The following is a 20,177-nucleotide window of genomic DNA, read 5'->3' as shown; positions in this document are numbered from 1 at the left end:
AAATAGCCTTTTAACTCGTAAATATTCACACTTCCAAAAAGCAGAGAGAGAAAAATTGATATCTTGGCACATCCATTATTCAATCTAGTCACACTCCTTTCCCTCCCCTAATTCTGGTAAAGCAAAAAATATGGGAGCAGGATGTTCTGTATAGGCTATGGACCATTGGACTCAGTATTATTAAAGAAAATTTTCTACACTTATGGCCAAGGACTTATCAGATAGCTTTGTTGTCGCAACTCCATGGGGAATTCCTCAAAATTTTTTTGCTCTCTTTCGGCCAGAGAAGGAGGAACTTGGAATGAGATCCATTTTAGATAAATTTGGTAGATTTGGACATTCGCTGGGTCGTATTTTTTGCTTGGAAAGCAGCAATAGAGTGTATCTTAATTCGGGATAAAATTGATGAGGGGAAAGATATGTTTCTCGTGTATATAAAAGATAAAGTCATGTAATTATATGTTTCTCGTATAAATGGGAGATAGAATCGTGTTAGCACATGCTCTTATGGTTTCCATTTGGTTTATCATCTCTGCACTTTTAGCTTACGATAATTTGAGGATTAGTTGGGTGATAGCAGGTCCTGTGAGGGAAGAGATTCGGGCTTCAGATGGTGTATAAAATGATAAGTTATCTTCAAGACTTATTTGGGTGCATACTTCTTGGATAATTTGGAAGGAAAGATATATATATAAAGCAATTTGGTAGATCAAGGACTCATGGTTTCAGACCTTAAATTTTTTTGTCCAAGGGTCATCCTTCTTTATTTTTCGTGAGGATTTATGAGATTTACAAATTTTTTTTTGGTCAAATATATAATGATTCATACATACGTTTCCAATAATCCTTTAGTGAGCAAAACATTTCTGGTCCAAAATTGATGTCTCCGGAGTCCATTTGTGCACCATCTACTTTTTACATATTTAATTAACAAGATATATAAAAAAATTTATACTGCTAATTTTCGGTTATACACTACTGTATAGTTCTTTCATAAAGATTTACAGGAGCAATTTGGAAATTACTTTAAAAGTCTTAAAGAAAATATCAACTCTTTACAAAGATATTTAATGTGTTTGTCAATCCTATATTTGAGTTTTTGTGCCAGGTATAAATATGAGCTTATAAGATTTGAGGCAATCTAATTGGTTGTTATCAGATATTTTTGAAGGTTATGGATATATAGGCAAGCCACTTATGGATCTTTCAAAGAAAACCAAATTTAATTAGAATTAGAAAGTTGAGATAGCATTTAGAAAAACATATGGTCATAAGAACTCCGATTATGATACCACTAAATTTAAATCAACCCAAGAAAACTGGAGCAACATTATTATACATGGGAGACTCATACTTTACTTCACAAAATTGTCAATTATAAAATTAATTTCTTTCAGGTGTATGAAAAAGAGATGTTCAGTATCATATTTATAGTGGTTAAGTAGAGATATTATCTGTAAGACTCCTTACCATTACTAAAATTTTTCAACAAAGCATTAAACATTTGTTATAACAAAAGTTGTACACTTTCGTGCAAATAATTGGACTTGGCTCTAACGGGTAGTTTTACTAGCATAGGCAATAATAAAATTACTACATTAGTAAATGATTTCGAGAAGAGCACATCCATGTAGAAGAAACTCAACGAACTCTTGAAATAACATAAACTAACCAGAAAGACGAGGACAATAGACAAACAATTGAAGTTAATCTAGCTCTCAGATTAGTTCGGAGATGAGTTAAAACTGTGATACAATTCTGTAAATAGGTACTGAATAATGAAAAAAACTTCTATATAAAAAAAAAAAAAAAAGACTGAATATATTATACTATTTAATATAAAATAAAAAATAAAAATAAACTACTTAATGCTCTCTCAAAGACAGATATATTGCATGCATAAGTACTAACACTGATGATTTTGATAATTATCCTAAACACGAGCTAAGTGATTTTTATGATGGTGATGAAGTAATAGAAATGTTTGTTGAAAGACTCCATCAATCCTCGGACAAAGCCACATTCATACTTAACTAAAATGAGTGTTGAAGTACTAAGGAAGATTGATCATCAAGAAGCATTATGGATTTGGGATAGAGGCTATGAAAACTTGCCATGATGTGACTATAAATGGACATTTAGGCATGAAAGGAACTTATGATAGTGTGTTCCTTACCAGGTATCAAGCAGGCAGTTAAATTTGGTGAAGCAAATATGACGCCTACCAGCATTGTAAGGCAGATAAGGTTCCCTACCTATGATTACGTCAGCTCTTGGGTTATCCTCTAACAATCTTGAGCATATATCAACAAGGTTATCATATAATGACTTATAAAATCTAATAACAAAAACACCATTTAATAATGATAGATTGCTTTACAAAATATAAGCATTTCCCAACTCTATAGCAGCCTCCCACAGTGGCTAAAGTAATTACAACTTACTAGATAACATACATAGGTTTCATGATATGCGTTAAGCTAATTATGTGAAATAAACATACAATCTAGTAACTTAATATATTAGGATCTCATAAATACTAGTTACAATTAAGTATGACTTACCATCCTAAATAAGGTGAATAGAAAAAAAAGGCGACTCAATGTACGAAGAACTATCTTCAATGCATGATTATTAGTTATTACGAAACCTTATTTATAATATTAATGGTTAAATCTAGTCGAGTGATGGTATAACTCCACTCGTAATTTGAAGATCTTCATGTTCCCATTTCAAGCCCTCTTTCGTTACCTTACTCCCTATTTTACGATAACAAGGGAGATTCGATCAGTTGCAACCAATATGCCAAATTTCTCAATGAAAGGCTGGCTCTAGGTGAGATGCTCTCCTGGAAGAGCACAACAGAAGCAAACAAAAGAGGTCTTTAAAGGTTGAGGACTTTTTGTAGAGAGGATGGGTTAGGGATAGATACTAGTAACAGAACTCTACCTGAAGTTCTATGAACCTTTTCTTCTAGTTCAGAAAATTGGTAGAGCAGCCTATAAGCTTCAAGTGTCAATAAACATTGAGATTCATCAAGTTTTCCATGTATCACTCTGAGAGAAATGTGGGAGAGACTCTGACAAGCCTATAATGTAGGTCTTATTTAAATGGGTGAATCCATATTGAAGGATGTAATTATTTTTTTGAAGAGTAGTTTCCCCACCTAAACATTGAGAACAAGAAAGTCTCTCCAATTGAGGGACATGTCATAACTTGCTAAATGGATGAGAGTAATTGATCCAGGGAGCTTCGTTTTCCTTAAATTGTCTAATTGTAGCTTTCTTTTACTTGCCTTTGTTTTATTAGCAAAAATAATTATGGATCACTAGGCTTACCTTTTTACCACCATGATTATTGTTAGTATAGTGAGTTAGAGTGTTGGTTAGGTCTAGAATTCATTTTAAATGATTGAGGTACTTAGATGTGAATGATGTATAAGGCAATCCAATATATATATATATATATATATAATCTGAAGCCATCGCTAGTTGTTCCGCTTGGGAGACTGGAACATCGGCAACCTCATGCATCTTGATCCTATAATTATTACTCTATGCAAAACCAAAATTATGGAGTACTAACACAAAATAAAATAATATGAATTGGGGCATAAGAACTTGAGATCAATTTTCAGTCATATTCTGTATTGAAACTTTCTCATATTTTCACATCATAAAGGCATACAGTTGTAACACATCATAGTTGGTGTTTGCGTCGTATAATACAGTTCTCACTTGTAATACTTATTCACTGAATGTAGCATCTTCGTGGTTTGTGGAAACAAATACAACAGAAATATTTTTAGCAGGATCTATTTGGAACCGTTACCAATTACAAGGAAGAAGTTCATACTTGCAAGTCCAATTAGATCCATGATAATATCTCATAGGGTTGAAAACCGTGCATAAGATGATGATTTTGTTATCTTTTGCTGGCTTTCCAAATAAGGCACCATATACTTTCTCATATCACTTCTTGAGATTTGAAGATGATTCCCAGGTACACTTATAAATTTAACTTTTCCAGCTTCATCCAAGGTTTTCAAACCAATCCAATCTTCAATGTAAAGCTTGGTCTACAAGAAACATAAAAATAATGTGACTGCAATTTGATATGCAGAAAAGTCAGATTTTTCTAACATTTTGCCATTTCTAGGGACCTCTGGGATTATGCATGTGTTGTTCTGTCTTTGCATGATTATTCTGACATTTTGAAGTCATACCCCCTTTTGCATTAAAAAGAAATCAAACAGTTCCAAATGCAATATTTTCTCGTCCTACTTTAAATGAAATAAACAAAACAGGATACAAGTTTAGATGTGAAAATGAGGCATTAATTACAAGCTCAATGCTTTAAGATAGAGACAGGTGCAAAATAAAAAAGGTCTTTAGTACTCTCATTTGCCAACAGAAAGATCACATTCAACAACCATGATGCAGAAAACAAAATTATGTTCAGATCAGGTAAGATTAAGATTTATGCATGCAGAGTACCTGTTGTGCAGGCAACACGGTCTCAAAGGTCCCATCTGGATAGTACCCAAACCAGGAGGTTTCCTTAGGTATCAACACAGTGTCCTGCTCAAACTGATTAGCATGCAAAGGAAGATTATGATTACCAAGTTATAAGATCAGTTCAAGTTATATAATCGAAGAGGGCCTATAAGTGTATCAGAAACAAAGAGACTACCATTATAAGCACCAAATTTTCCAAGCCAGAAAACCTCTCCTTATATGTGGAATTAAACATATATTTGATCTCATTGTTGAGTTTTGGAAGGAACTTACAACCTTCCATATAGTCATTAATGTCCTAGAGAAGGAATGAAAACAAATATAAACATCAGCTAAGCAACAATAGCAGACATATATAAAACCTCGTGCAAATTCAAGGACAACTGGAACCAGAATAAATTGTATAACATGAAAATTGAAAATCCAAGTATCAAAAAGAGATCTATGTTAGATCAGCATCACTAAACCCAAGTATTATACTCACAGTTGGGATTTTGATATAACCGCTGGGAGCCAAGTGTTCCTGCAATTTCAGGTAGGAATGTAAAATGGCATCAAATATTAACATAGGAAAACAACTGAAAGAAGAGCGGGGCCGCTGAAAGATTTTAGAGAATGATATAAGAAGCGAGTATACAAGTCAAATACAGTAACTTCTGTCCTTTTTCATAATGCAGAAGTTGCTTTAGCCTTCACATATGATAGCGAGAGAATATAAAGAGTAGAGAAGAAGAGAAACACAAAAGAAGGGAGTTTAGGTTTCTATCTTGTTGAACAACTAAGATCATTGTCCACATAGAATGAACATAGTATTCATACCCTACCTAATGGTTCTCTTCAATTGTCTGCTGGCATCACAACAATCATTTTTTACAATTTTAACTCATTGACATATTGACTAATGTTGGCAAGGTGGACTCATTACAGAATTAATACTTTCCATGTATATTTTAGAAATGTAATAACTGTACATATTTTTATAATTATGTTTAAATATTTTTCCTTCTTAGAGTATTATTTCAACTAGGAATAACAGATTTTTAAGTATGTAAATTAGAATTATTTCTATTTAATGGAAAGCCAATGAAGGGCAAAAGTATTCAGCTCAAAAACGTGATATGGTATCAAAGTCTGAATCAGTATTTTTTTCCCAAGTGTTTTGATATTTTTCATCTGTTTTTTTCTTCTAAGTGCTTTGATAATTCAGATATCTTTGTGATCTTCATCTTAGAATCTTCAATATTTTTTTGTTCTCTTTCATTATTTCAAAAAGATGACTTCCGAAAAGATTATGTTTAAGTATTTCAATGTTCGATTCACCAGAAAAAATTACTCTGTCTAGAAATTTAAGTTTCAACTATTTGTGATGGGAAAATAATTATGGGGTCATATAGATGGAAGTGATCCAACTCCTACAGATCCTAAAAAGTTACTTCAGCGGAATGTCAAAGATGCTATGGTGATTACTTGGATTTTATGGTCAGTTAATCCTCTTATTGTACTTAATCTAAAATCATATAAGAATGCAAAATTCGTGGAATTTCCAAATGTGTACACTCAAAACAACAGTACAATGCACTTTTAGTTGGAGCATGACATTGCTAATTACTCTCAGGAAAGTCTCTCTATTCAATATTATTTTTCTGAATTTCAGAATTTATGGACTGAATTTACTGATATTGTTTATGCTGACATACCTGATGCATCTCTATCTATAATTCAAAAAGTTCATGAACAGAGTAAGTGAGATCAATTTTTAATGAAATTGTGGCCTGATTTTGAGAATATTCGCTCAAACTTGATGAATCGTGTTCCTTCTCCCTCCTTGGATGTTTGCTTTGGAGAACTACTTCGTGAAGAACAACGTCTTTTCACCCAAATCACTTTTCAGCAAGACTATCAATCTTGCTTTTGCAATGCAAGGAAAAGGAAAATGTAGATATATGAGCAAAACGCAATGTTACAGTTGCAAAAACTGTGGTCATATTGCTACTAATTGTGAAAAGAAGTTTTGCAATTACTGCAAGTAATAAGGACATATTCTCAAAGAATGTCCCACGCGTCTTCAAAATCTCAAAGTCAATACTTTTCAAACTGACTTAAATAATTTTACTTTAGCAAGTATCAACAATCAATTTGCTGCTCCAGCTATATCTATAAATCCTACAACAACCCCATCAACAGCTGCACCAATTGTAGTTACTCCTGAAATGGTACAACAATTAATTGTTTAAGTTTTTTCAGCCTTAGGTCTACAAGGTAATGATACTAAGTCTCAATTTTGGCTTGTTGATTCTGCTGTTTCAAATCACATGACCAACTCACCTCATATGCTTAAAAATGTTCGTAAGTATCATAGTTCATCAGAAATTGAGATTGCTAATGGGAGTACTTTACCAATTACTAAAATTGGAGATATTAATCAAGTTTTCAAAAATGTTTTTATATCACCAAAGCTGTTTACTAGTCTTATTTCGGTTGGTCAATTGGTAGATAACAATTGTGATGTGCATTTTTCTCGTAATGGTGTGTCTTGTGCAAGATCAGGTGTCTTGTGCAAGATCAGGTGTCAGGGATGATAATTGCGAAGGGGCCTAAAGTCGACAGATTATTTTCTATCCGTTTTTCCATTCATCGTGTCTTATTTTTTGTTTGTACCACTATTGACAGTAAAAGTGAAATATGACATAAAAGTTTAGGACATCTGAACTTTAAAATTTTATCTCATTTGCTGAATTCTAGTTTGTTGGGTAATAAAATTTTTTTTTCGAATATTTCTTTTAATTGTTCTTCATGTAAATTAGGCAAGAGTAAAACACTTCTTTTTCCGTCTATTGGTCAGCGAGCTGCAAAATATTTTGATATTATTCATAGTGATGTTTGGGGCCTTACACCTGTTATTTCTCATGCTAAGTATAAGTACTTTATGACATTTATAGATGATTACAGCAAGTTTACTTGGGTGTATTTTCTTCATAGTAAATCTAAAGTGTTCTCTGTTTTCAAGACTTTTTATGCTTATATTGAAACTCAATTTTCTATACGTATTAAAGTGTTAAAATCTGATTCTGTTGGAGGTATATGTCTCATGAATTTCTTAATTTTTTATTTGAGAAGGGAATTATTTCACAAAAATCATGTCAATATACACCATAACAAAATGGGGTTCCTGTGCGTAGGAACCAACATCTTTTAAATGTAACTCATACTTTGCTAATCGAATCGTCTATGCCATCAAAATATTGGGTTGAAACTTTGTCTACAGTTGTTTATTTAATTAATAGACTGTCATCTCAGGTGTTAAAACTTGACTCTCCTTATTATAGTCTTTATAGTAAACATCTTACCTATCATAACTTACATACATTCGGTTGTGTTTGTAAAGTGCAGTTGCCTTCCCATGAGCGTCATAAGCTTTCTGCTCAATCTGCTAAATATGCTTTTATGGGGTATAGTACCTCTAACAAATTTCGTATTTCTAGGAATATTGTTTTCTTTGAGAATCAATATTTTTTTTCTACTTATATGGAGTCATCTTTTGTTGGTATTTTTCTACCTACCTTTGAGGACTCTCAATCTTTTGAGCGTTTCAAACCTAAATGTGTTTATCAACAACATCAACCAACTTTACTCCTTCTTGAGACTGCTCCGCCACCTGAAACTACTCCTAAACTTGTCTCTAGTATTTCTTCTGCGGCTGTCCCTCTAGAGCCTATCACTCAACGATCTACCAAGTATCTTGTCCTCCTAATTGGTATGGTTATTCCTCTACTTTGTCCTCTATTTCTGTTTCATCATGTTACTCACAAGCTGTTAAGCATAAGTGTTGATAGAAAGCAATGAAGGAGGAACTCCAACCTCTCCAAGAGAATCAAACTTGGGACATTCTTGTCCTCCATCTATTCGACCCATTGGATGTAAATAGGTTTATTCAATTAAACTTCATTCAGGTGGAACTCTATATCGATATAAAACTCGCTTAGTTGTTCTTGGAAATAAACAGGAATATAGAGTGGACTATGAGGAAACTTTTACACCTATAGCAAAAATGACAACTGTGCAAACTATTATTGTTATTGCTGCTTCACAAGGCTGGCCACTTTATCAGATGAATGTAAAAAATATTTTCCTCCATGGTGATCTCAAAGAAGATATCTATATGACACCTCCATCTGGTATGTTTTCTACACCTACATCAGATGTGTGTAAATTAAGAAAATCTTTGTATGGCCTCAAACAAGCTCCCAGAGCTTGGTTTGACAAGTTTCGAACTACTTTACTCCAATTCTCTTTCGTGCAAATTAAATATGACTCGTCTTTGTTTCTTCATAAAACAGTTATAGATTGTGTTTTTCTTCTTATATATGTAGAAGACATTGTTATCACAGGAACGGATTCTTTATTGATCACTAGTCCCTAACAATATCTTAAGGATTCTCTTCGTATGAAAGATCTCAGTTCTCTTACATATTTTTTGGGATTAGAAGTTCATTTTGATTCTTCTGGTGTGTTGTTACATCAACACAAGTACAGTCAAGATCTGATTGCTTTGGCTGGTCTTCAGGATTCTTTTTCAATTGATACTCTATTGGAATTGAATGTGAAATATCGTCGTGAGGAAGGGGATCCTCTTCCTGATCCTACTATGTTTCGGCAATTGGTTAGGAGCTTGAATTATCTTACTATTACACGACCAAATATTTCCTTTGCCATTCAACAGGTTAGTCAATTTATACAAGCCCCACGTCATCTGCACTTGGCAATTGTTCATCGCATCATTCGGTATCTTATAGGCTCACCTAGCCGTGGCTTATTCTTTCCGACTAGTTCTCCAATCTGTCTTGTTGCATTTAGTGATGCTAATTGTGCTGGATGTCCTGATACTCGTCGTTCTATCACTGGCTGATGTATGTTTCTTGGAGATTCCTTAATATCTTGGAATAGTAAGAAACAAAATTGGGTTTCAAAATCTTCCACCTAGTATGAATATCGAGCCATGTCTGCAGCTTGCTCTGAGATAGTTCTTCGTGGGCTACTTGCCGAACTTGGGTTTCCTCAATCCAATCCTACTCCTCTTCATACAGACAACACAAGTGCTATTCAGATTGCTACCAATCATGTTTTTCATGAGCATACCAAACATATCGAAGTGAATTGTCATTCAATACGAGAAACTATGAATACTGGTGTTATCTCTCTTCCACGTTTTTAGTGTTCTCCAAATAGCTGATGTGCTTACAAAATCCATGACTAGGCAACGTCATCAATTCCTAGTTGGCAAATTGATACTCTTGATCGACCAACATCAATTTGAGGGGGAATGTTAACAAGGTGGACAGTTCATTAGAGAGTTAATATGGGCAGCTCATTAGAGAGTTAATATGGACAACTCATTAGAGAGTTAATATTTTTCATGTATATTTTAGGAATGTAATAACTGTACATATTTTTATAATTATAGTTTAAATATTCTGTAATTATGCTATAAATTATTTTTCCTTCTTAGAATATTATTTCAGCTAAGAATAGCAGATTTTTAGGGATGTAAATAAGATTTATTTCTATTTAATGGAAAGCCAATGAAGGGCAAAAGTATTCAGCTAAAAAACGTGATAACTAATACTTTAACAATCAAATGTTTAATTTAAACAAAGAAGTTTTTACCTGGATATACTTGCTATAGATCTCCAACTTTATCAGACTATCCACAAGAATACATATCCATCCAGACTGCAAAAAGTAGAAATCTGTTCAGACTGCAAAAGTAATCTCCAGTATCATAAAAGTCTTAAGATTATCCTCAGATTAGTTTCTAAGTAGAAACTAGGTACGTTAACCGTGTTCAAGGATCAATAATTTAAGGATAAAAAGTAAACAAAGAACAGATAAAAGGTACTCACTCCACATAACGGAACGGAAGCAGTACCAGCATGTGGACCTGCCAACGATATGAAATTCTTAACCTGTTCACACAGAGATTAAAATTGCAACATTTAATTTTGATTGTGAAACTTCAAAAGAATGGTGGTGGAAGGAAAAATAAACATAAATGATAAGGCCTTCAAATGAAAGAAACAGAAAGTCAGCTTATATTCTAGATAAAGAACATTAATGTGTTTCCTGACTAAGCAGAGAAGGAAGAAACTAAAATGGAAAGACGACAATGTAAATAAATAATTATGTAGTTTATAATAGTTTATGAGTTATTAAGAATATGTAGTTTGTTTATGCAAGAATAAATAGTTTTCGAGATTAAGAATTGTTTAGAAAAATTTACTTTTTTTTCTACTTCAGCTTAGCTTCCTACTAGGAATTCCTATTCTGTTAGGTGTTTTATTTTCTTATTGTGGCTGTATAATTAGTGGCTATGTAAATGGGAACTCTATCAGAATATCATTCCTGTCTATTAATGTTTTCAGAAAATAAAGTAAAAACCTAGAGTTTACTACTAAGACCAGAGATTTTGTGGTTCTTTAATTTTTCTATAATTCCCTTTTAGTCTCTTTATCCTGAATGACCCCTATATTTTTGCCTTCACATTTTTTTTATTCTTAAATGGTAAGTTTAACTGTTTAACAATTTTATGGAGCAGATTATCAAATAATTAAGATAGAGAATCGATTATCTAAAAGCTTACTTGATACAAAGACTAATCTTATTATTATATTTTAACATAGTTCCTGCAAGCAACAATCCGAGCTTAGCACATAAAGAAAAACTTGACAATTAGCAAGCCAAACACAAAGTAGCCAAGTAACAAGCTTCCTGAGATTTAAACTTATGATCTCCTCTAATACCATGTGAAATGATTAAAGTGAATAATTATTTCCAAAAACTTAAGCTCATAAAAAAGAGTTTAACTTTATTACTTGTATTCTAACATACATATACAATCCTTTAACAACTAGTAGCAAATAAAAGGCCTCCAATTCTTGTTGCATGAGTACATTGTCATCCGTTAATTACTAGTATGGTACATTTCAAAGCATGTGTCAATAATTTTTTTCTACCTACGAGATCAAGTGGTGTCTGAGTCAATTTTACACGCAGTTCAGCTAACCCATCTCTCCCATCTGGTCAAAAAATATCATCTACGCCACGACTTGAGAATTATAAAGAAATTAATTTCTCATATGCCTGCCAAGATCAAACCCCAGGTGGCCACTGGGAGCACATATAATAACCACTTGACCTACCCTTTTGCTGACAAAAATTATGAATAGCATGAATTTGCAGCTATAAATTGCAGTATCATACTAAAGATGATAAAGAATGTGTCTGCTACAATGACTATTCAAACAAATTTTTTTATTGAACTAAGTTCTTACAGGAGGTCCTTCATCACAAAACTCAACCAGCCCACGACCAATCAAGTTACCCTGTGAAAAAAGATTGTAAAGAATGTTAATCAAAAGGCAAAAAGTCTCCACAGAGAGAGAAAATTTCAAACTTGAATGTAGAAATTAAATGAGAAAGACATTACACTAGACATCTCTAAATATAAAATCAAAAGCAACATCAGAAGAAGTTGAATTGTACCATATAAACTAGGTCGTACATATGTTGATTAGTCCCTCAGCTGTAGAAGGAACTGGTGAAGGAAAATCTGAAATTATAGGCTACATAAAATTTTCTAATTACCTGAGAAAGTCCAACTATGTTGTAACCCTCATTGAGAATGCTCATACTTTTTACCTGTGAGTTGAAATGGACACATTTTGGGACTGAGTTACTTTAATGCAAAAAAAGAAATAGGAATATGTCCTGCCAGGTAGCTTAGTAACCTTCTCACACGCAATTTCTGTCTGCATACCACAAGATATATGGTGAAGTATCATTAGATTACTAAAATAAGCAAAACTGTAGATTATAGGCATTCCTCATAAAATCAGTTGACATTACCTGCTCCATGAGGGGCATGGTCCAGGAGTCCCATGATCCATTTCCAATTTCTCTATAAAGATAAAAGAAAAGACAAGATAATTCAGAGATTTAGTTCAGTGGATTTGAAAAATAGAATTTTCCTTAAGACTAGCTTGACTGTAAAAAGGGTGACTACACAAAGCAACAAAAGCTGCAGGATAGCTTAAGGATGTTTTCTGTAAATAGAGCTTGTAAGCAGACTAAGCTAAATGAAACCTCTTCATGTCTAGGTGACTAGAAGTATATAGTCCTGAACAATTTAGCTATTGTTTCATGTTAAATATAAATCGATAAGAGTACGCTAAGTAGCCAATTTAACACAGCTTCCAACTGTCTCTTCCTACAAGGAATCCTAATCTTATGAGTCAATTCATTTTGTCTCTAGAGCTATGGAACAGGTTGGATCACCAACATATGAATCAGACTATGGGTTGGGAGAGACCACTAAACTTAAAAAGGAAGGTATATATGTATAACATATAAACAACTATAGAAACAGTGCATACAAGCAATATCCTTGTGAACCAGTCCAATTGCTCAAAAGCTCAGTGAACTGTGTGATTCCTTGGTTGCTGCATTTGTCACCAATACCTGTCGAATAACGCACACAGAACATCAATATTGGACAGCAGAAGCTTATTTATATACTACCATCTATTAAAAGGCAGAATCTACAGCCTGCACTATGAATAAAATTGCAATTAGATATTTAGAGAAATTGAGTCCTATTTAAGAATTGGAAAGAAATTTTCATTAAATTTATATTATTCATTTGTTAGAAAAGTATAATGCACTACTAAGTTTTAAAGATGGAAGGTGAATTGGTGAACCAGAGCGATTAATCACTTCTTAGGTATCTGCTGCTATTACAACTGAAACTGGCAATAAGTTAAAAGTTCTCTTGACCATCCAAAAAAAATATGTAGATCTTGCAATTTAAAGCCCAAACCAACCCCGGTATGGTTAAGTCTAAATATTTTCTGCCACTTGTTAGTATAGGAATAGCAACCTGCCAATTACTGTTTGCAAATTTCAAGTTTTAGATGAACTTACTGTCCTCAAAAACACATTGGTCGTTATCATACGCCTTACTGATTTTCAGGAAACTTAGTTTAGAGCATTCTTACATCTCATGGAAGAAAAATGATCAAGGAGATGTTTTCTATTTTCCACGAACTTAATTACAAACGCAACATAATTACGTTCTATTTATTTTGATGAAAGAGCTAACGAATGTTTTTATTTGCATGTTTCTCTTTCTCCAGAAATGAACACTCTATTAGTTTGAAGGAAACGAACTAGAACCTAATATCAGCTGAAAAATAATGTAAGAAAATTTTGTTCTTACAAATCTAGCCACTGTCGTTTCATACAGAAAGCCGAAATACGCGGGATTGATTAGTCATAAATCTTTATATAACACGAGTTATTCCACTAGAATACAAGAGGAAAATTCAATTCATACTTTCATCTCCTGGATTTTATTTTTGTCTGTCCTCTCCAACACTCCTTAGCAACCTAGGAAACCAAACAGTGACTCTATGCATTCAACGTCTAGAAAAGAGGAAAAAGGAAAAAGGAAAATTACAGGTAATGTAACAAAGAAACAAGAGATCACCAAAAGACTAATACATAACAAAGATGAAAATGATCATACGAATTCCAGATTCCAATAACAACCACGATTAAGTCCAATGAGTTGCAGAGAATAAAAAGAAAAAGAAAGAAGATAAGAGATAAATACCATGCAAAACCACGAAAGGAAGAGAATAAGTGAGCGGGATGAAGATGGAGATGATGAGAATCGAAAAGGTTAAGGGAAGCATTGGAGATTTTATCTGTATATCCAGGATCTTGGGATGAACCAGCAGTTTCTTCTTCAGGATTCACAGACACGACGAAACCAACCTTTCCATTTTGAGAACTTCACTGGCTGCGGGGGTTGCTTCCAGAGCACGAGTGTTGCTACAGCTAGCCCTTTATTTGTCACGCTCGCATCAACACGTGGAGCCACGCGCCATGATTAATTCTTTTAATTTTTTTTTTTGCCATAATTTTTATTTTTAAAATCTATATATTTATTTATCCATGATTTTAATTATCAACCAAAAATTAGTTTGTAGTAATATTTATTGATTGAATTTTTTTAGATATGATTCAAGGAAGTGGAACAAATAGAAGAAGAAACACAATTGAAGATTAAAGAGTAATTATTTTTCATTTCATTGCTTATATTAAAAGTCTCTTTAATATTAAGTGTCAATATATTTTGGAAAACAATATTTGAAGAAAATGCAAACCTTGAAAATCCTATTTAAATTTCTTTTAATTATTAAAAGTTTATTTGAGCTCTTCTACTAATATTTTCAAGTGTGAAAATATTTTGAAGAAATGATATTGGATGAATTTATAAAGGAGGCTAAAATTTTTTCAAGTAAAAATATCTTTTATACAATAATATATTATACAATGTACTGCAATAAAAATATATTCATAAATATATGGAGAATAACATTGAATTTAAATATGTCATACAATATATTATGATAAAAATATATCAAGATATGCCACTAAACTTTAATGTATTGTACAGTACGTCATAACAAAAACACATTCAAAAATACATCAAAAGTTATTTTTGAACTTTAATACGATGTAAACCGTGTTTCAAGACTAATATTACATTATTGAAAATATTTTTGAGAGAGCCCAATGCTTATTTCTCTTTTTAGCCTTTAGAAGACTTACATCTCCTTTATTTTGAAACAACTTTTAGGGGAGACAAACTTAGAAATCAAATGAGAGGGTTTTTGTCCCTAACTTGATTCTCCTTTATAATAATATTCCGAAACTTCTTTAAATTCTTAGCTATTACTTTATCTATAATTTTTGAAAAAATTATTTAAAGAAATCAAGGGTAAAGTTCTATTTTTTATTTATTAATCCTCAAATATGCATTTATTTGTATATTCATTCTTTAAGAATGATTTTGCAAGAAAATCTTCCAAAAAATTCTTTAAATTCTTATATATTATTTTATTCATAATTTTTGAAGTTTTTAAAGAATTATTTTAGAAAAATCGATTTAAAATCTTTATCTCTTTCTCTTGGACATTGATTAAGCTTTAAGTGAATTTTGAGTTATAAATCTACTCTTCTACAGGGAAAAATCAAAATTTCATCTTATATATTATTGAGTTTCTTAAAAAAAGTTTGGACAAACTTCTTAAAAATCTGATATTAAAATGTATAAGTTTTATGTTCAATAGAACATGTGATAGGTGAAGAAGCTATGCACCTTGATAAATAAGCATCTTGGAATCTCTCAAGTAGTTGACTTAAAAAAGAAAAGTTAGGCATAAGTGATAGCCGAACCTTTATAAAATTGAGTTTGTCCTCTCTCTTTCTCACTCTTATATTTACTTTCATTATCGGTTCCTTAATTATCTGAGACTAGCAAAATTGGTTGAAGATTTATTACTTAAGACTTGAATGTTTGCTAGTTCAACAGATTACTTGGAGTCATATGTTTGTTATGATATTGATTACTTAAGACACATTCTTATTAGATGGTGTACGGATTGGGTATATAGGGAACCCTACCGTGAACGTTGCTTCATACCGGACGGGGTATCGAGGAGTGAAAATTTTGGCACTCATATCAGACGGGGTATGGGGGCGGTCGGTTAGTTGACAATGTTGGATATTGGTTCACGCGTAGTGAGACATCCTTATGGGCCCCCAGGGATACCAGTAGGTAAATAAAAAGGGAAAGTGGTTACTACTACTCACTTGAAAATGATATTGGAATATTATTTGAATTATTGTATCTTTATAAGTCGATTTTAGAAATCTCGCAACAATAAATATATTCAATAAATGGTTTTCCTTATGATAAACGAATTTACTTAAATCAAGAGCTCATTGGTTGTTTTTATGATTTTTACCAACCTTTAGTTTCTATATCAGTGAATAGTGTGATATTCTTACTGGACTAGTGTAGTTCACCCTTTCATTAACTATTTCATATCAATAGGACCAAGACCCAGATCCCGATTAACAAGAGGATTGTGAATAGTTCACCACCCGGACTTGCAGTGAAGGTCATCCTAAAATACTCAGTTATTTGCTTTTTGTTCATTTCATTGATTTTTGTTTGTTCTTTTAGAAGGAAGATTCTCATAACCCTTTTAGGCATTCTAAATTATTGTGTAAGGAATATAAACCCTAAACTCTATTATTTTGTTTTCGCACTTAATTTATGACTTTATTTCCTTTTAAGTTTCGAGTCCTACTACACCGAGTAGCCTGAGAGGGTTCATTTCGAGAGGATGTTGACCGACTATTTGAAATGCTTGAGAGACTCATCACTGTCCAGCAGGCCTGGGAGGAAAGGAGGGAGCTACCTGATCCTCCTCTGCTGTCACAGTTTGAGCCACCCCTACAACGGGAGGATCCTGAGCTACCCCGATACGACCCTACTCCTCCACAGTACCATCCGACACCACCACATTATGGTCCGATACCCCAACCGTATCACCCGGCACCACCACAGTATAGTTTGGTACCCCAACCGCATCACCTGATACCACCACAGTACAATCTGGTGCCTCCATTATATCATTCAGTACCACCACAGGGCCATCCAGTCCCTCTCCAACACAATCCAGTCCTTCTTCCACGGGACCTATTTCTACCTATGATGGACCCAGACTACATTGAGATGTACAAAAGACTAAACTCATCTACTTTTGCAGGGGTATCCTCCTTTGAAGAGGCTGAGTACTGATTAGTTGATACGGAGAAGGCTTTCATGACTCTTGGGGTGGTTCCTGAACAAAGAGTTATACTTGCCACTTATATGCTGATAGGAGAGGCAGGTTGTTGGTGGCAACTCAAGCAGGCCACCCTGCCTGTCCCAGTCACTTTGTAACAGTTCCTGATGGTCTTCAATATAGAGTACCTCTCAGAGTATCTCCGATATCTAAAGAAATGGAGTTTGCACACTTGGTCCAAGGTGATATGACTGTATCAGAGTATGCCTGAAAGTTCCTAGAGTTGAACCGGTGTTCCCCTAAGAGCATGATGAATGAAGGCAGAAAGGTAAGAAAGTTTAAGTGGGGCCTTCGTCCTGATATTAGACAGCAGTTGTATGTGTTCAATCTCAGTACCTACTCAGCCATACTGGCTAAGACACAATTAGTAAAAAGGAACCTTCGCATTTTTCCTCCAGCAGTGGGGAACCCCAGGCCCCTGGTTTCACATCGCAAACCAGCACCCATTGTACCTGCTGAGTAGAACAAGAGACTTAGGCCAGTGACTCAAACTCTTCCTCAAATTTCGGTAACAGAACGCGGTAGAACTTACCAGTACTGTGGCAAGGATCATGGGGACCGACCCTACTATCACCTCAACAATACTTGCCATATATGTGGGAGTACCCAACATTATGCGAGAGAATGTCCGAGGAATCAGAAGCAAGTCAGACCTCCTATTCAGGGCAGAGCTTACAACCTCACTCAGTAGGATGCAGAAGCCAACCCAGACGTGATTTATGGTACGTACACTATCTGTAATCATCTTGCATATGTTTTAATTGATATTGATGCCTCACATGCTTTTACACCAAACTTAAATGTATTACCTGAAAGACTTGATTTTATGTTATTTGTGTATACTCTTAGGAGTAGGACACTACTAGAGCAAGTTATATACAGAGCCTGTATTATAGATATATCATATAGAAAATTGAATGTGGACATAATAGAGATTAACACAGGGGATTTTGATGTAATCTTAGAAATAAACTAGCTAGCGTCGAATTACGCCATCATAGATTGTTTTTACAAGAAACTTATATTCAACCCTCCTAATGAAGAGTTATTTACAAGCTAATAGAAGTCTTGAATATTATTCTCTCATGGAAATTTTTCTCTTACCAAGTAGTTTAACTCGGTTATTTTCTCTAATTAGGCAAACCTAAGAAAAAAATTTACATTCAAGAGATTTCGGTAGTCCGAGTCTTCCCGGATGTATTTTCTGATGAACTACATGGACTACCAGTGAATAGAGAAGTTGAATTCACCATAGATCTTTAGTCAGATACCTAGTCTATCTCGGTTGTCCCTTACCGCATGAGTTGTATTGAGATGAAAGAGTTGAAAAAATATATCAATGAATTGCAGGATAGTGGGTTCATCCGACATAGTGTGTCCCTTTGAGGTACTGGAGTCACATTTATAAAGAAGGGGGATGGGACGTTAAGGTTATGTATTGACTACAGGGGACTAAATAGGATCACGATCAATAATAAGTACCCTCTCTCCAAAATCGATGACCTTTTTAATCAGTTGTAGGATGCCCCACTCTTCTCCAAGATAGACCTGCATTCAGGTTACCATCAAGTAAAGATCAAAGTAGAAAACATTCCTAAAACAACTTTCCAAACCAGGTACAGATACTATGAGTTTCTGGTCATGTTATGTGGACTAACCAATGCACTAGTCATCTTTATGAATTTGATGAATAGAATTTTCAGACAATTTCTGGATCAGTTGGTCATTGTATTTATCGATGATATCCTAATCTATTAAAAAAGTAGAGAGGAACACGTTCACCATCTGACTCAGGTTTTGTAGGTTCTTAGAGAAAAGAAGTTGTATATAAAGTTAAGTAATTATGAATTCTGGCTCGAACAGACTACCTTCCTAGGGCACATCATATAAAGGGATGTAGTATCAGTGAATCCCAAAAAAGTTGAGGTAATGCTTGGTTGGGAGAAATTGACATCGATCAAGGAGATTCGTAACTTTCTAGGATAGCAGGTTATTACCGCAAGTTTGTAGAAGGATTTTCTAGCCTAGCTGCTCCTTTAACTCAGCTCACAAAGAATAACGTCAAGTTTGAGTTGAACGAGAATTGTGAAAGGAGTTTTTCATAACTAAAGAAGCGGTTGACTACTGCACCTATGTTGGCCTTGCCGAGTGGAATAGGTAGATATACAGTTTATAATGATTCCTCCTACCTAGGGTTGGGTTATGTTCTAATGTAACATGGGAAGGTCATAGTCTATGATTCTAGGCAGTTGAAGAGTCATGAAAAAAACTACTCCATCCACGACTTAAAATTTGTCGCGATTATCTACACCTTGAAGACTTGACGCCTTTACTTGTATGGGGAGACTTTTCAGATCTACATCGACCATAGGAGCTTGAAACATATATTCACTCAAAAGATTCTCAACATGCGTCAGAGACGATGGATTGAACTCCTTAAGGACTACGATTGCAACATTTTATATCACCCGGGTAAGGGTAACGTGGTAGTTGATGTACTCAGCAAAAAAAGTGCAAGCATATTAGCTCACCTAATGGTTTCAGAATGCAGGATAATAGGGGTTGCACAACAGGTATAACTTCAGGACCTGAAGAGAGTTACATGTTTGGCCCACTTAATTGTTCAACTTGAGTTGATCCAAAGAATAAAGGAAGTCCAATACGCCAAATCCACCCTAGCAGCCCAGAGGAAATATGCAGAACAGGGATTAAATTTAGAATTTCAAGTATTTGCCAATGGGTTGCTCAGATTTCAGGACAGAGTGTGTGTTCCATATGACAGTGAGCTGAAAATGCACACCATGACAAAGATTCATAACTCAAAGTTTGTCATGCATCCCGAAAACACCAAGATGTATCAAAGTATGCGACATTGATTTTGGTGGAACATGATGAAAAGATA

The 20,177-nt window shown here is 34.0% G+C and overlaps 1 protein-coding gene across 3 annotated transcripts; it reads right to left on the bottom strand.

Annotated features, from left to right (window-relative positions):
• Positions 1-3,620: 3,620 nt before the first annotated feature.
• LOC110810764 (alpha/beta-Hydrolases superfamily protein) lies at positions 3,621-14,404 on the bottom strand. 3 transcript variants are annotated; one of them, XM_088219515.1, is made up of 13 exons: positions 14,185-14,401; positions 13,906-13,958; positions 12,947-13,031; positions 12,420-12,471; positions 12,302-12,322; positions 12,159-12,212; positions 11,846-11,896; positions 10,418-10,480; positions 10,182-10,247; positions 5,002-5,040; positions 4,693-4,815; positions 4,497-4,589; positions 3,621-4,078 (listed from the first exon to the last, which is right to left on the bottom strand). In XM_088219515.1, exons 4-13 carry the CDS (start codon positions 12,435-12,437, stop codon positions 3,887-3,889), a joined length of 720 nt encoding a protein of 239 aa, XP_088075641.1. In that variant the 5' UTR covers positions 12,438-12,471; positions 12,947-13,031; positions 13,906-13,958; positions 14,185-14,401; the 3' UTR covers positions 3,621-3,886. The 3 variants fall into 3 exon arrangements, with proteins under 3 accessions (XP_088075641.1, XP_088075639.1, XP_088075640.1); XM_088219513.1 differs by lacking the exon at positions 13,906-13,958 and having other exon boundaries at positions 14,185-14,404; XM_088219514.1 differs by lacking the exons at positions 4,693-4,815; positions 13,906-13,958 and having other exon boundaries at positions 14,185-14,404.
• Between the last annotated feature and the right edge of the window lie 5,773 nt (positions 14,405-20,177).

The sequence above is a fragment of the Carica papaya genome, chromosome 5 (genome assembly GCF_054855325.1).
Source record: "Carica papaya isolate Zhongbai chromosome 5, ASM5485532v1, whole genome shotgun sequence".
Taxonomy (NCBI): domain Eukaryota; kingdom Viridiplantae; phylum Streptophyta; class Magnoliopsida; order Brassicales; family Caricaceae; genus Carica; species Carica papaya.
The sequence above is the reverse complement of the archived record's forward strand: the minus strand, read 5'-3'. Positions and strand labels throughout refer to the sequence as shown.